The following is a 16,947-nucleotide window of genomic DNA, read 5'->3' as shown; positions in this document are numbered from 1 at the left end:
CTCCTTCCACCAGCCCAGGTTGCTCCAAGCCCTGTCCAACCTGGCCTTGGACACTTCCAGGGATGGGGCAGCCACAGCTTCTCTGGGCAAGAGGAGTTCAGGACACCTAGAGCTCACCAACTGGAATGTCTGGCTCATCCTTCTCTCAGAGCTGTGGTGGCTGGGAGAACCTCGTCATTGCTTTGCTGACACGGACGTGGTTTCACACCTCCAAAGCACTTTGAAACTTCCAGATGGACATTTTTCTCATAGAACTGCTGGGTTTGGATGTGTCCTTTTAGAGACTGCCCATTCTTGACACATTTTCCCAGCCTGCTTTTTGAGATTGGATGAATTTCAGTAAGAGTGAAACTTGCCTTGTGTTTCAGTTGAAAAAGCCCAAAACGCCACTGACGCTGAAATGAATGACCTGGGCCTTGGCTACTACAAATCAAGCTGGAACAGACAGTGCACCCTGACTTAGAGTGGGCTGAGCGGCTGTTTGGAGTCCTCTAGGTCCTTCTCCACCAAGAAATGGGCTGTTCTGGTTGTTGAGCTTTCACCCTGTGCTCTGCTCACAGTGACAGGACACGTGTGATGTGCTGCCTGACAGGCTCTTTCCACAGTGTCTGTAGGACTGAGCACAGCTTTCCTTGTCCTCACTCACTCACTCCCGGGCCACAGGACAGGCTAATTAAACCCAGTTTACCTGGAGATGGGGGTGTAACCCTTGGGAGTATCCAGCTCCCGGTGTCCATATGGAGCAGCTACGGCTGCAGATGTGTGTGGGATAAACCATGGCTGAGGGGTCTTGCAACATCTCCAGCTCATGACTGACTGTACACAATATAAATAGACCTGAAGTCAAGGATGCTGCTTCGGGGTTGAAGTTGCCAGCACTGATTTTTATGTTCCAGAATAGTTGGCAGAAAAGTTTCTATAAACTGGAAATTCAGCTGTATTTTTTCCTCCATCCAAAACATGAAAGCTTAGCTGTCCTTTTTGGGTTAAGGTTGAATAGAGGGGGTGACATGGGTGTGCTGTTACTTGATGTGAAGGGAGTAAAAATAGCCATGCCCTGTGCTGGTGGAAGCTGTGACATAGTCTTTGTCAGCTTATTCAACCAAAGAGATCAGGTTTTGAAGGAAATGCTGTTCCAAGGTGCTCTAGATTCTGATAATGGGGCTTGAGCTTCCTGGAATAACTGTGTGATGTGCATTATGCTCAGCTTTGTTCCCTGTCTCTCCTCCTTATCCAGCCACAAGAGCTGGGTTAAGATCACTGATCTAATTGGTAACCACAAAGGACGGGCAGGCTGTGAACAAAACCTGCTCATGTATCATTTGCATCCTTCTAAATTGCATTGTTTGTGCAGCTGTTTGGCCAAATTGGCCACAGAGTTTATTTTCGTCCGTAGAGAAAACAGAGATGAGTTTTCTTTCTGCTAGGGCAGATGCAAGATCAAAGAATCATATACGCAGCTCAGAGAGACCAACCTCTCTGCTAAATGTGTCCTGATGGGGGCAAGATTATTAATAAAGCAACCCTTGAGATGATAAGCCACAGTTATAAGAGGCAGAGGCTTTGCCAAGATGTGACAGGTCCCTTTCAGGTTAACAGTGGGACTTGCTGAAGTCTCTCTTTCATTTCAGCCAGGAGGAAAAGAGGGGGATGTCTGTGTATTTTAAACACTGATCTACTATTCTCCTGAGAAGAAAAAAACATTTTCCAAAAGATCCATCAGGCAAAATTTACACAGTGTGGTGTTGGGAAACAATTGCACTTTCTTCCCTCCCATGTGTCACTCAGCAGCGTGTTTTAGAGCTCGGAGCAGGAAGAGGTGGTGATATTTATGGGCAACTCTCTGCTGGAGCCACACAAGGGTGGGCTTGAGAAACCTGAAGAGTGCTTTTGTGTGCACAGCCAGTCAGCTGGCCAGGGCTGGTGTTTGCTTATGGATGTTGTGATAATAATTAACAGAGCAGGAAGTGAGGGGCTGATTGATTTATGCGCTCATGGCATTGTGCCTTTGAACTTGGACAGAAACTGTGAAATCCTGAGAGGAGGCAGATTTATTTCTCAGATGTGTGAGGATGCAAAAATGGCCATAACGTGTGAGCCCCAAGTCCATATAGACTCGGAGCTTGGGTGGTGGCCAGGCAGGGATGCTCAGGGAGCCACAGAAAGCACAGAATGTGACTTACCCTTCCAGTAAACTCCACCCTCTCAGTTCTGATGAGCTGTTTCCCGATCCAAGTCCAAATCTTGCTCCTTGACCAGTGACACCTTCTGGACAGAGGATTGGACTTGACCTCCTGTGTTGCTCCGCAGTGCCCCTGATGTCTGGTCATGTCTGTCATCAGGAAAGACAGAACCTTGCTTCACCGTAAGCTGAGATACCCTGAGAGTTGTGTCATCCCAGTGCCGTGTTCCTCCTCCCCCCCAGGAGCCAAGACCAGACTCCCTGTAAAGCCATTCTGTCATCCTTTGGCTACTCTGCTTGTTCAGTGTGGGTCCAACCGGTGATGAGCTCTAGAGCTGAGCCTTATCCTTGGGAATGGAGGGAACTCTTGGCTGACGTGTTTTAATGTGACTCAATCCAAGAGAAGGAGCTTCAGGCTGACACTGGTTAATGGAGCCCAAGTGTCCTTGGTACAGATCTGGTGGCTCCTGTCCCAGGAACTCCCCTGCCCTCCTGAGTGCTGTCATTTGTGGGGATGTCCTAGTGGTTATTTCCCTGGGACTGGTGTGGCCTTGTCTTAGAACTCCCTTGGAGTCCCACCAGTGAGGGTCTGGAATGGAGATTCACTTCCAAACCCACCATCCCTTGGGAACTGTTTTCAACTCTGATGGCCTTGGGCCCATATATCCCAGTAGGAGATATTAGGGCAGATCTGCTTGTGTTCAGTGCACCTCCTTTCCCACTGGGTAGGATTTAAAGGAATCATCAGCTAAAGGTGAGGAATACCAGACAGATTCCCTCTAAGTAGCCTCAGACAAACAGCAGGACCTCTCTGAGCCACGCTTAGTTTGGCTGGAGGGTGTGGGTTTGAGTCAAAGGGGGCACCCACCCAAAAGGCAGGTTGTCATTTGAGCATGTGGAGCAGAATAATTCAGAATAGAGCAGCGGTGTGTGTTCTGATTCATTTTGCACTGATGAAGCCACATTTGCTGCAAAGGATTTCTGAAGTACTGGCCAAATAGATTCTTTAAATGCTTCTTTAAAACAAAATAAATCTTCTTTATGTATACATTTTCCTCTTCACTGAGGATCTGACAAGGTCCTGGCACACTCCCCTGCTTGACAGACAGCCTGGAAGAAAGGCTGTGTGTGCAAGGAGAGCAACCCATGGCACCCAGGTGGAGCTGGCTTATATCCCTCTGGAAACTGGGAAGAAACTCAGCAGCTGAGCATTGCTGGGATACCAGGGAACCATGGCACAGTGACAGTCCCAGGACAGCAGCACAGCCCTTCTCATCTCCTCCCCCTCCGACAGCCCTGAACAAAGGCAGCTGGTCAGAATGGTGATCACCAGCCCTGCCAGGAGAGCCCTAGTGCCATCCCTCAGGGATCCGCCAGCCCTGGAGGCACTGATGCGGTAGGAGAGTTTTGGAGTGTGGTTTTAGCATAGATGCTTGCCCCCCATGCAGCCCTGTGTACGGCAGGGTGTTCCACATCTGCCCTGGCAGCAGGGAATGGGATGAGTCTCAGTCAGGGAGGCTCTCGGGCTCCTCAGTTGTTCAAGGCCAATTACTTACTGTGGTACAGGGCCTCAAACATATAAAACCCCCCAATGTGAATATTAAATGTCATTATTAAGTCAGGATAATTACATTACTAGTTGGTTCTTGTGGAGGCCTGTGGCACACACCTCACACCCTCCAAACTTACTCATTACTGTTATTATGTGGACGTTGATACACTGCTAATGGGGACAGGCTTGAAGAGGAAAACCTGGATCTCACAGGTGGTTTTGAAATTGGGCTGAACTCAACCACAGCTCAAAGTGCTCCAGAGCCTGGAGAAGGGCAGCTGGAGCTGTGTCCAACTCCATCATCCCCAAGGAGCCGTTCTGGAAGTTGCATGGGGAGAGATGCTTTGGGGAAGAGCATCTTTTAATTTAATGTTTACAGATACCAGTGGTTTTGTTTGAAATCGAGTGAGCTGAAAACCTACTCTCTCAAAAAACTGATTGAGAGAGAAGGGATTGTTCTCTTAGGGAAGGCAAAACAGGACTCCTGGATGAGCCCCAACTTTTTCCCACCTGAGAAGCTGACGTCAAAATGTACCATTTGATCAGATGCCACTTATTTCTGCCACTCACACTTGGCTCATACAGAAGGTGCAGGTCCTGAAGAACTGGCATTCAGTCAGAATGCCTATAGAAAGGATTGTTTTAACTGTGCTAAAATTAGTTGCACTCATTTTCTTTTTTTTTGTTGTTTTCTGTGTTCCTTCTGTGGACACACACAGGTGAAATCCTGGCTCCACAGCAGCTCATGGGCATTTTGCCGTGGCCACCAGTTGGGTCTGGATTCTTCCACAATGGGGAGAAACCAGTTGCTACCCAGCAGACTTTTTGCTGCGTTGCAGATCTGCATTTAATTTTTGCAAGACTCTTGGTCCTTGTCGGGCTAATGGGGTTCATTGCAGTGAAAATAGAACGTGGTGTGAACTGTACCTGCAGTCTTTGGTTGAGGAGCAATTAAACTTTCCTCCAAGGAACCTCTCTGATGCTATTTTGGAGCCCCAGCAGCGTCTGTTCGTGTTCCAGCTCTGCACTTAGGATTTCAGGGTTGAGAGCTCTGCTTTCTTGTGGCCTCCGTGACATGATTCCCATGGAAATTTTGTCTCTGTGCATTTGGACTGAGTCTTGAAACTATTTTTGGAAACTTTCAAAATGTCCCAGAGGTGCCCTTCACCTCTTTGGCTCCAGCTTAGCTACAACTGGTTTTCACATGTAACCAAAGAAAAAGAGAACAAGTAGAAAAAGAAACAAACCCAAAGACAATTCTCCTTTCTCAAAACAGGGTTAATTCTCAGTGACTGAGCTCTGAGTTCTGGAGAAGAGGAATTGCAATAAAGAGCATTTTCAAGCACTCCCAGTTCCAGGATTCCTATTTAATATGCAATAATCACAGAAAAATCTGATTATAGAGTTGAGAAATTGGCACCTGTAAAGGCTCTGAGGATCTCCTGCAGGTTTTCCAGCTATTCCAATATTCAAAGAGGTGTAGGAAGTGTAAAAGAGTATCTGAGGGTTGTCTTACAGTAAGACTGGAAATAATGAGAAGAGAATCAATCTCTGAACTGGTCAATACAAGGGTTCCTTACCTGCCACCACATCTCTGGCCAAGCTTTTTTTGCAGGGGTGCTGAAAACACTGAAGTCCATACATAGGTATCACCCCTGGGCTGGAGGCTCAGTTGCCTTGTGGTGACAGCTTTAGGAAGACTTTGTGGCTGTGCCTGGACCTCCAGCCCATTCCAAGAGGACACGAGGAGTGTCCAGTCCTGGAAGCCCCTCTGTGTCCGTGTGTTCCCAGGGCAAACACCCAGGCCCATGTGTGGTGTGTGGAAGCTGTGGAACTGCCAACACAGTGCTCACAGCCTCCGTGGCCCACCCCTGCCCAGACATCCTGGGCTCAGGTCCCATTCTGGGGATGGCTGAGAGATCTGTGTTCCCACCACACACAGGGCAGACATCACCCTTCAAACATGGCATTCAAGTGTTAATGGCAGTGCTCCAGACTGGATCTTGGGCTGTTCACAAGGAGTCTGGCAGACCTGGTTATTGCCCTCCTAAGCACTTGTTCCTAAGGGGATATGAATTTACCTGGTATATTCAAAGCCCTCTGCTGTTCTCGTTCCTGGTGCCTCTCTGTCATTACCAGGGTGCTTGGTGGAGCACAGCATTGGTCCTGGGAGGAACCCGATGCAAGCTGATTCTAATAGTTAATAGAGAAGAGACCCTCATGTCTGGGAACTGCTCAGTGCCTGAGCCTGGTGCCGATGGAGCAGAGAAGGTTTAAATCCAACGTCAGCACAAACAGATGGGCTGGGGTCACACCTGAGCACAGCAAGGGCTTTGCTGCCCTCAGTGGGGTTTTTGATGGACGAGAGAGGTGCTGCAGGTCCATGTGGTGCCTGCTGGCTGAGGAAGCTCAGCAGAGGAGCACAGCCCTTGTGCAAGAGTCCTGTCAGGTCCCTGGTCAGCCTTTGGCAGCTCTGGCAACCCCCAGCCAAGGCCAAGGAGCCCACTCTGACCCAGAGGATGTCCCGTGTCCTGGGCACACAGTGGGAACCTGGCTGTTGTCTTCAGCCACTTGGCTCCTGGGCTACGTTGAGTTTCTGGGCTGTACCAGCTCCCTGCTCAGCCCTGGCTCCGCTGGTATAATCCAGCCAAGATCCATGAGAGTGGCATGGCTGGCAAATCCAAGCCTTTGGGGCTCTGTGGTGGAAAAAGGAGATGTAACACCCTCCCCACTAAAGAAACTGTGTGTGGTTCAACTAATTCTCAACATTTCCTTGCTTCCTTTGCTTTCTTTGCTTCACTCAAGGCTTGCTCCTCCCTGCCTGCTCCTTCAGCAAAATGCAGCTCTTTACTAAATGAACTCAACTCCTTCTTGGTTTCCTTTTGTTTGACACTCAGGAGATGATGGATTTATAGACCTTCCTGAGTCGTAAGTTCATTTTCTTTTATTATTTGCCTTTCAGTGCAGCCCATTCTGACTGAGATTTCATTCTGCCTCCGAGCAGGGTTGACCTGCCAAGAGGAGCTGATCCATAAATCTTTCCTTCCTTTTGCTTTCTTTCTTTCCAAAACAGTATTAGCTGAGTTTGCCTGGGAGGAAAACTGTTCTGCCACTGCCGGCAGTCAAACAGTGCAACTAATTAGTGCTTTCCCTTTTCCCTTCCCTTTAGTCTGTGTCTGCTGGGGTTGAAATTAAGCCAGGGAGGAGGAGGAGGAGGAGGGAGGGAAAAAGAAGGGGAGAAGATTTGTTTGAAGTACTTATTTTTAATTAAAACTTTTGCAAGGTGATTTGGTGTAGTGGTGGTGATACACACTGTGCCATATCTAGTGGTGAGAAGGAATTTAAAGAAAGCAGGTGAGTAGAGATGGCTTCAGGTTGGTCATCTGGTCTAACACCTTCTGGATGTTGCTGCTGAAAAGCAAAACAAGTGAGAAAAAAATCTTTGGATACATTAAATCCCAATATATTTATAGGACAAATATTTTACATATAATTAGGAAACAGGAGTCCAGGGTTCTCCCAGACCTGTGTGGTTTGAGTGAGTCAATTCATTTCAAGGTGGTGTGCCAGTGCTTAGTGTAGATCTATTATTCACTGCCCAGGAGCTGCCAACACAGATCAATTTAAACAGCAAAGTAAAATGTTTTCAGATGGTAAAAAACACTCTGCAGATCCAATGTCCTTTTTGTTTTTAGCTCTCAGTTGGTTCAAGCAGCAGACTGGCCAGATGTTGACTTTATGGAATGGACAAGAGCTTTTTTACCACTTGGAACTGAGGTTATTCAAATCCTAAAAAAAAGAACTCCAGGAAAAATTCTGTTGTTGAGGTAACACTGCCTCAATTGTGAGCGGTGTGAAGTGTGGATTACACTAATACTTCCCAAGCATTTAGCAGCAAATTGAGCCCAAGACTACCCCAGGTTTTGGGGTGATTAAGACTATTCCAATTGATAAAACTGGGACTTTTCTGTATGAAGCCCCTGTCCCTGTGAAGAGCACTGAGACCTCCTAAGTCCTAAACCACTGGTGGATTCGGTGTTGCACTGGGGGTCTCTTGGTTGTTTTTGATGGAAACAATAACCCACAGGAAGTGTGTTCCTAGGGTAGCAAATTCCTCACTTTCTGGGCTTTTTTGGTTTTCATGTGCAAAAGACTAATGGGGCAGGCCTGGAAAAGGTGCTCAGACAACAGTGCAGGTGAGTACACATTGAAACAACAGCTGGAACTGCTGGGAAAGGCAGGGATGGAAAGGAAAGAGCCCTTCACTTCCATTCATCCCACCCTGGGAGACAGAGCATGTCCCAACAGTGCTGAGCAGACAATAGCTCCTTGCCAGCATTTAATTTGTTGAAGATTAGGGAATTATTCCATTCTTATAATACCACGTCAGTCTCGAAATACCTTTGAACTCTGGGGGATGTGAAGTTTAGATCCAGCTCAGATTTCGCAGTGTTTGGAAGGCACGGCTCAATCAGGGTGAGAACTGTATGGATGGTTTAAGGGGAGTCATGTTCATGGAGACAATGGGCTGCCTCAACTTCAGCGGCCTCTGAACTGTGGGATAACTAGATCCAGAGCAGGACACTAAACTTGGGCTTTTTTCTTTGGGATCTAAAAGCTGGCTAGTGCAAAGCAGGGGTCAGGGAGCTCTGGTTTGCTCTGTCTGCAAGGAGAGTTGGCTGCTAAAGCATTGCCCCCTTTCTGACCTCGAGCTTCCCCCCCCCAAAACATCTGCAGCCTTGAAGCCCCATTTTTCTCTAGATGTCATCCTTACTTCATGCCCTAACCACGCTGTGTCCTCCTCAGGCTAAGGGCAGAACACTGAGCTTGGATAAGCTGGGTTGAGCCTCAGCAGGCGATTTCATTATTTATGATGGTTTCTAAGAGCTCTGTCACAACTGTTGGTGTCAAACCATAAGCAAAGGCTTCTCTTAGGGACATGGATGATGAACAAATACATGACACTTGGTGTCAACAGCCTCCCAGATCTGTTCCCCACCTGGAGCTCGAAGCAGCTCAGCAGTTACAAACCACACCTCGCGCACGAGTCATGCAGCGGTTTCAGAAGGGCTGTAAATAAATTTGTGTCCTGACGTGGGCACCAAAAATAAGCCTGTGCTGAGCCTTTCTGAGTCTTGGGCCAGGGCACAGCTGCTGCTGAACGTTTGGGAAAATGAATCCCCTCATTCAGGTGCTCAACACTTGAAAGCACGGACCTGAATAAGTGCAGTGTCATCTGCTGCTCTAATAACTGAGCACTGTCGGACCCTGCAAAAACAGCCGAGTCCTTGCTGCTGAGCGGGGAAGGAGCAAGGCAGTTCTTTTCATCCTCATCCTACCGGTTATTAGAAAAACAGTCTGAAGAGACTTTTCTCTTTGGTGAAGGCAGATCATAAGCTCTGGGACTACAGTAACTATCCTCCCCTCACTCCAAGCAGTCCCATGTGCTGCTGCCACGGCTTACAGGAAAGCAAATATCCCTGGTTGCTCTGATCTCAAATAGCTTTTGCTGACCTCCCTTGAAGAAAGTTCCTTGTGAAAATCCTTTTGTCCAGAGGTTTCAGTCACTTGGACCCTTACATGGCTTTCTGAGCTCGGTGATTTATTACTCCTTGGTAATTTTGTGTTTTATGGAGAGCCCTGCTGGAAATATACGGGGCTACAAGGGTAAAAGTATCAATTAACCAGTGCCAAAAGCCACCCATGAGCAAGGAGAGGAATGGGACAGGCTATGGGATACAGTTTGGAGGATGAACTCGTAGAGGAGCAGGAGCTCTGTGATGGGCAGGTTTGAACCAGGACCCCATAACAGCAGGATAAGGGAGTGTAGTAAGGCTGGATCCACTCCTTCAGGGAGTAAAGTAGGGCATCAGTTTTCAGTCTCCTTTCTCAGAGCAGGGTGGAACTGAGATCTGTGAAGCCTCTTCTCTTAGATCCTCTGTGAACAGGAGCAGTGGTGCAGGGCTGAGCCCCAGCTGAAGACGCCAACGCAGCTCACGGCTCCCCCAGGAACATCATGGTGGAGGTGGCTTCAGGATTCCTGCAGGGCACTCTGGCAATGGAAGAGCCCTTCAAAAAGGAAAGAGGGGCTGGTTCTTCTTAGCATATTTGGCTGAAAGAGAGGAAATGGTCTGTTCCATTGGTGGGTCGGCATATTTTTGTTATCCCAGGTGTCAGTGGGTGCTAACAATGAGGATACAGGATATGGGAGCAGGCTCTGGTTTACCTTTGTGTAACTGGCTGGTGTCAGAGGGTGCAGAAGTATCAGAGAGCACAGGAGTGCAGTAGTGTAAAACAAAGGACAGCGTGCTCTGTCCTTATTTATGGTCTTTGAACAGACACAGAGGTTGTAAATCAAGGCAGAGTTTCTGCCAGGTCCCTCAGTGATGCTGTAGATCAGCACAAAGCCACAGAAAGAAAAGGTAGGTAAAGCTTTACACAAGCTAAATGTTGGCTGGGCAATTCTGATCTCATCTCTCAAGTACTTCCTTGGTGGTTTAAGTGGAAGACTTTCAATTCAATGGACATATTTTGAGTTTTGGCATTGCAGAGATGTGGAGGAGAAAGGATGATTTAAGTTGCAGTCTGTCTAAACCCCAGTCTGTAGTCACGGTCGTGCTCACATCCCAGTCTGCTGGGATTCACAGTGCTTTGGTAATAGTTTCCCGAACTTGCTTTGTAAGTGCCTGGATTTTGCACAACTTGCCATGGTTGTGGACAGAAGCAATGACCAACACTCTGTGGGATTCTTTGATGTCCCCTGAGCACCACAGCTTTCCTGGGACCTGGTTTCTGGGATCACAACCCTTTACTCAGGGAGGAGAGTAAGGAATACAGGTCACCAGCAGGCCAGGCTGGGAACTCCTCTCTTCCACAGTGAGGAGCTACTCACCGCCACAGACTCATGAGGTCTGTAGATCATTATTTTCATTAGTGGTGATTCATGGTGAGGGTTTCCCAATCAGGCCTGCTGGTGTAACACGTTCCTTTCCACAGCACCATTTATCTAAAGATCTCCAAATACTTTATGTACATTAAACTTTAATCCATGTTTTACCACCAGTGAAGTAGGTGAGGAGGATCATTTCCATTTGGCAAATGAGTGCAAGAAAGTGCCTTGCCCAAGACTCTGCAGGTTGGTTGCAAAGTTGTGGATCTGACAGTGAGTGTTTGTTTCCCGTATGTGGCCCTATTTCCCTGCCCAGATTTTAAAGGAACATTTGATTTCCTGGGGCTAAGGCTGAGCAGGAATCAGCTACAGCTGTAAATCAGAAGGCCTGATATGAATCAGAACTTCCTCTAGAGCTTGGGATCTGGATTTGTCATCCCAGAACGGCCCCGACCTGAAAGGATTGGAGCAGAACTGGTTCGTTTATGGGGATGGTATCAACTAGTTGGTGTAAGTTGTGGAGTCAAGAGTCAGTGAAGAATTTTTGGGACCTATTCATCTTCATCTTCCTATATGGTCAGTGTGAACAATGGAGGCTGCAAGTGTGATTCATGTGATGCAGGGAATGAGCTGTGAATTGAACTGTGTTGCCTCTTGGCTGGAAGGAGAATGAGGTGACTGTCTCAAGTAAACCCTGTCCTGGTGTCCACAGGGAAGCAAAGCTGGCAACTGAATGGGGACAGATTTCAACATTTGCTTGAAGTTTCACCTCTTGTGGTAATTAGACGTGACTTCATTGGGGTGTGTTATAACAGCCCCTACAAAGAGAAAAACTAGTCAGTGGAAAGGCAATCCTTCCTTCCCTGGGCTGATCTGGCAAGACCCCCCCGCCCAGGGAAAGCTGTGCAGCTTGGGAGAATCACAGAGTAGGGAAGGTTGGAAGGGACCTCTGGAGATCATCCTGTCCAACCCCCTTGCCAAAGCAGAGTGACCTAGAGCAGGTGACATAGGAATTCATCCATGTGGGAAGGAACAGGCCAGAGAGGGGAACTGAGTTGCTTGTGGTCATTTGGAGATGGTCCCGCGCAGGGCTGAGGGTTGGACTCCATGATCGTGGTGGGACTCTTCCAACTCAGCATGTTCTGTGATCCTGTGATTTAACAAGCGAATGACAGAGCCAGGACAGCTATTCCTGTCTCCCTCCTGTCCCCAAGTGCTCCCACCACTTGAACACGTTGCCACTGAAGTGACCTTTCTCCCCCTCTGCTTCCCTCCCTGCCAGGTTCCCCCTCTCTGCGGGCGTATCCCCTCATCTCCGTCATCACCAGGCAACCCTCCGTGGTCCCCCCCCTGCTCCCCGCTGCCACCAGCTCCCGGGTGCTGCCAGCCCAGCCCTGCCCGGGCCCTGGGGGCTCGGAGCCCGTGGCCAGCGAGGCACAGGGCAGCAGCGAGTCGGAGGCAGAGCAGCCCACGCCCAGGATCAAGAAGCCGCGCCGCAGTAGGACCATCTTCACCGAGATCCAGCTCATGGGCCTGGAGAAAAAATTCCAGAAGCAGAAGTATCTCTCTACCCCTGACAGGTAGGTCAGCGGCTCACAGCAGGATCAGGGATGAACAGAAGGGCTGCTCCAGCCCTGCTCAGCTGTCCCCACACTGAACACTCCCTGTGGATGTGCTGCCTTCTGGCTCCACAGAGAGGTCTCTGCATTGGCCAAGGCCGTGGGCAGACCATAAAATCACAAAATGGGCTGTGTTGGAAGGGACCCTCAAGGATAATCAGTACAACTCCTGGCCCTGCCCAGACACCCCAACAATCCCACCCTGTGCTCAGAGCGTTGGCCAAACACTCCTGCAGCTCTGGCACTTCAGAGCACAGGGGGATGGCACCAAAGGAAAACAAAACTTTGGAGCTGGTGAGTTTTTGATGAAGATTGAAGTATAACAACCTCATTCCTCCCTGTCTTACCTTTCATGATGCAGATTTCCCTAAATCATTCAAAAGTGGACAGCACTCAGTTTAACTTGCAGCTCTGCTGTGATTTGAGATCCAGATCAAACCACTCCTCACTGCCAGCCCTGGGTGGGCAAGGCTGAGGAACACTCACAATGTCCTTATGAGGATGGACCTGGCAGGAATTCAGCCCTCTGCAGTCAGGAGCCTCCTGGACCAGCTCAGACCCACGGCAGCTGCACGTTAGAGACTGGCTGCTGGGTGGCCAGATTCAAATTCAAGGCTAACTTCTCCTGGGATCAAAGGTGACAGGAATAGAGCACATCAGTGGAAATGCCAGCTGTGGTGTATGTGCTTGGAGCAGGTCTCCAGGCTCAGAGGTTCAGAGCAAGAGCTCTCTGTCTTTCCCACTCCTGCTGCACACTTGAAAAAAGATGGAGCCTGTCTTGCCCTGAGCTCTGGTGGGGGATGGTGTGTGTCCATGGCACCTGAGGGGTTGGCTCTCCAGCTGGCTGCTGATCTGGCTCCAGCCAGCACCTTGGGTAGCAATTCAGTGGGAAGGTGGTGTGTCCTCTCCATCAGCTTGGAAAACAGAGCCAGGGTTGCCTGGAGTTGACTTCTGCCTGCAAAGGCACAGGCAAGTTCCTTGTCATTTGAAGGAAAAGGTGAGTTCTTAGGGACTACTTGGTACCACATGGGTAAACCAAACTAAGAGAGGCTTTAGCTTTTTTAAAGGCTTTCAATTCTACTCTTCAAATTTAAATTATAGGGAAAAAGATCCATCCAATTTCTACAAAGTTTGTAAACCTAGAGGAGGTACAGGAAAAAGACCCATCCAATTTCTATGAAGTTTGTAAACCTAGAGAGGGTTTGAAAGGTACCCCAGCCCTGGATTTAAATTTAAACTGAAGATGGCATTCTCTGTTGCCTGTCACCAAAGCCAAGGGTCACAGCAAGACCAGATTTCCTGGCCATGGCCACCCTGTCTCACAGCAGAGTTCCTAATGCACTGACTCCTCACAGCTTCATTTCACAAGATGGTTGACACTTTCTGAAGCCCTTCAGGCTGTTAATTAACATTATCATGTGACTGTTCCTTGGCTTTGTACACGTTTGGGGCTGATGAGCAATTCCTGTCCACATACCACGTCCCCTGTGTTTGTTTCCTTGGGTTTCCAGGCAGTGCTGGTGATAGAGGTGTGTGGCAAGAGGTGGCACCCTGCTTGCAGGTAGTCAAAGAGTTACAGGACATGTGAACTAAGTCACCAAGAGCTGGCCAAGCTGTGTTTCTCTCTGTCAGCTCCTGGCTGGAAATGTGATGGTAAAGCAGTGAATTGCGACCCATGTTCACTCCTGCAACTTTTGGCCTGGACAGAAGGTTGTACCCCTGGGAGGGCACCTGGAGCACCTGGTTTATTGGTAGTGAGGGAGTGTGGTGTGACAGGGCAACAACTGCCAGATTTTGCTCTTAAATATCAGCAATGACATCTTAAATCAATGGGCTACAGACATTATGTGGTGGCATAACAAACCTGCAGGTCCAGAGTGATTCCAAAGCGGGGGAGAAGCAGGAATCCATGAGAGTGAGTTGGAGCCCAGGGAGGTGGTGTGGGGGATGTGGGTGCTTGAAAATACAAGTCTCGTTGCCCCAGGAGCCCAACTGAAATAAGAGTTTTATTATGAAAAACTCAGCCTTGACAAATGTGCTCCCCCATCCAAAGGCAAGGAGATATTTGCCAAGAAGTCACAGAATCCAGAACACTTTGGAATGTGGCTCTGAGTTGGAGCTGTCCCACCTGCAGGACTCATGTGACTCTGTGGGGCACTTTCCTGGTGTTGCTGAGGATTTCCAACCCCATCCCTTGTGCAATTCCATTACAAAACTGCCACATTCATGTGCTGTCACCTGTGGGGAAGGATCAGGAGTTACCCTGAGCTGCATTTGCCTCATATCCTGGGGTTTAATAAAGAAATAATGAATGGCTTCACATGAACTCGCCTGGGTTAGAGATTTGTGGAGGATGAATGAGGATTACGGGTTGTCTGCCACTCAGACCCTGAAGCAAAACACACAAATAATGCATTCCCTTATAAGCCCAAATTGCCTACAATGGCAGTGTGCTGATGAAATGAATAGATTAAGATGTACTCCTGCTCCATTAGAAATGGGAAAGGATTATGATTTATGTAGGTAGTGAAGAAGAAATGTGATACAAAGAGTAGCACTTTCAAAGGCAGACTGATGCTGGTGTCTGTTCCTACGTGTTTGCTTCAAACAGCAGAGGCCCATTTTTCAGGGATGTGATGTCCCCAAGTCATGGGCAAACACGGAGTGTCAGCGGTTGGAGTGCAGCAGGTTTGTGTTTCCAAGAGGGTAGGCAAACCCTGTGACTTCTAGGAGGAGAAAAGGGAACAGAGAGTCTGAAAACACCTAAATATTCCTGTTTCTTCCATAGCAGCCTCTGTCTTTACATCCTAAATTCACGGTATTTACTGCTTTTGTGGGACTGTTCTCAAAACAACAGATCAGAGGACACTGTTGAATGCTCTTACAGTGTTGGATTGACTGTACCTGGCATCTGAGCTCTTCTTGTCCTTTGTAAACTCATTTCAGTGTCTGTTTTGTCTCCCAGGCTTGACTTAGCCCAGTCCTTGGGGCTGACTCAGCTCCAGGTGAAGACATGGTACCAGAACCGTAGGATGAAGTGGAAGAAAATGGTGAGTGGTTCCTTGTCATGTTCCCACAGTCCTTAAAAACTAGTTGCAAAAGAACAGATTTGAAAGCTGAGCATCCTGTCAGTAATTTGAGTCTATTTATACCAAGTTTGGTTTTATTCTTGATCGTTTTTCCTAGAGATGGTCTCTTTTTTTAGCGTGTTCATACTACAGCATGTGTGGTGGGCAAGGGGGGACCACAGGCAGGAGGAAGGATACAAAGCAAAGGGGTGAAAGAAATGAGAGTAGAACAGAGGGAAGAACCAAAATATCTCCCTCTGCATTTTTGGCACTCCTGTGATCTCAATGCTTTGGGATTGGTTCTGTGCACAGACAAAAAGGTTGTGTTGCTCTGCAGAAAACAGTGCAGTTTGGAGAGCTGATATCGCTAATTCCTGCCTTTCATCTCTTCTCCTCTTTCACTTATTGTCAGCTTTGTGGCCCTTTCCCAGTTAAAACCTTTTTAGAAAGGAGACCCATGCAATAAGTCCTGGTTGGGAACCACAATGCTGTGACATTCTCCAGTGGAGGTGTTCATGAATTTTGATCTGGGAGAGGACATGCAGTTCTAGGCTGTTCCTTGGAATGTATGTGACAGTTACTGCCACTTCAAACCAATTTGGGATTAGCTTGGATACAGATCTTTGGCTGGAAGTCTTGCTGCTGCAGTGATGGTGTGAAGGGAGAGGGAATTAGACACGGGAACAGGATGGAGTTCAAGTTGATCCTGATGGTTCATCTCTTTGCTCCAGGTGCTGAAGGGGGGCCAGGAAGCTCCAACGAAGCCCAAAGGTCGCCCCAAGAAAAACTCCATTCCCACCTCGGAGGAGATTGAAGCAGAGGAGAAAATGAACAGCCAGGCCCAGAGTAAGGAGCCAGAGGGATCTCAAGCCCCTGAGGAGCCTAAACTGACAGAGGAGAAGCCAGAAGAAGCCTCGTTGGAGACAGAGAAATCTCCAGAACATATACCAGAGCCCTCCTCAGAGGAGACTACACCACTAAGTTAAAAGGGAAAGAAAGGAGGGAAAAAGAAAAGCAAAAAAGAGATAAAAGAGAAAAACCAAAACCAAATATATATATGTATATATATATTTAAATATGTATGTAATGTTGTGTGTGTACATATATATATAAATATATATATATATGTAGACCTTGTGCATAAGTCTAAAGATTGGTCACTTTGTGCCTTTGGGAATCAGCCATCGTGGGCCAGGTGGAACAAAGACATCCCGTGGGAGTGGTGCCAACCTGTCCCTCTGGTGAGGGAGCTTTGGGATGGGGGCCTGAACATGATTCCAGGGAAAGCACATCTGGAACCCCAAGACAGCTCCTGGAGAGGTCCAGGGGAAGGTGGGAGGCAGAGGTGTGTGGTGTGGCTGGGCTGGAGGGATCAGGGTGTTCTCTTGGCTTTACCCTTGCCCTGGAGTTGTGCAAAAGAACAAAGAGCTTGGCCTGGTCTCGGACCAGCGGCAGACAAGGAACGGGAGCTCCAATGGCACCATTTCCTCCTGTAACCAGCACTGATTTCATCAGGGATGGGCCCATCTTCAAACAACTCTAGGAAGGGGCTCAGACCCCCAGGTTTACTTTGGCCCAGGGTGAGCTCAAAGCTTCCAAAGGGAGATCCTCTCCCAGGTCAGGATTCCAACTGCATC

The 16,947-nt window shown here is 48.3% G+C and overlaps 1 protein-coding gene across 1 annotated transcript in view; it reads left to right on the top strand.

The window, feature by feature from the left end:
• BARX2 (BARX homeobox 2) overlaps nt 1-16,317 on the top strand; it is a 32,734-nt gene extending 16,417 nt beyond the window's left edge. The window contains exons 2-4 of the mRNA XM_027740547.2: nt 11,906-12,203; nt 15,208-15,292; nt 16,042-16,317. Of these exons, the coding sequence (XP_027596348.1) occupies nt 11,906-12,203; nt 15,208-15,292; nt 16,042-16,296 (638 nt within the window). The 3' untranslated portion in view covers nt 16,297-16,317. The remainder of the gene's footprint in view (nt 1-11,905; nt 12,204-15,207; nt 15,293-16,041) is intronic.
• The last annotated feature ends 630 nt before the right edge of the window (nt 16,318-16,947 follow it).

This window comes from Pipra filicauda, unplaced genomic scaffold (genome assembly GCF_003945595.2).
Source record: "Pipra filicauda isolate LSUMZ 115617 unplaced genomic scaffold, ASM394559v2 scaffold323_size1005334_pilon, whole genome shotgun sequence".
NCBI classification, from domain to species: domain Eukaryota; kingdom Metazoa; phylum Chordata; class Aves; order Passeriformes; family Pipridae; genus Pipra; species Pipra filicauda.
The sequence above is the reverse complement of the archived record's forward strand: the minus strand, read 5'-3'. Positions and strand labels throughout refer to the sequence as shown.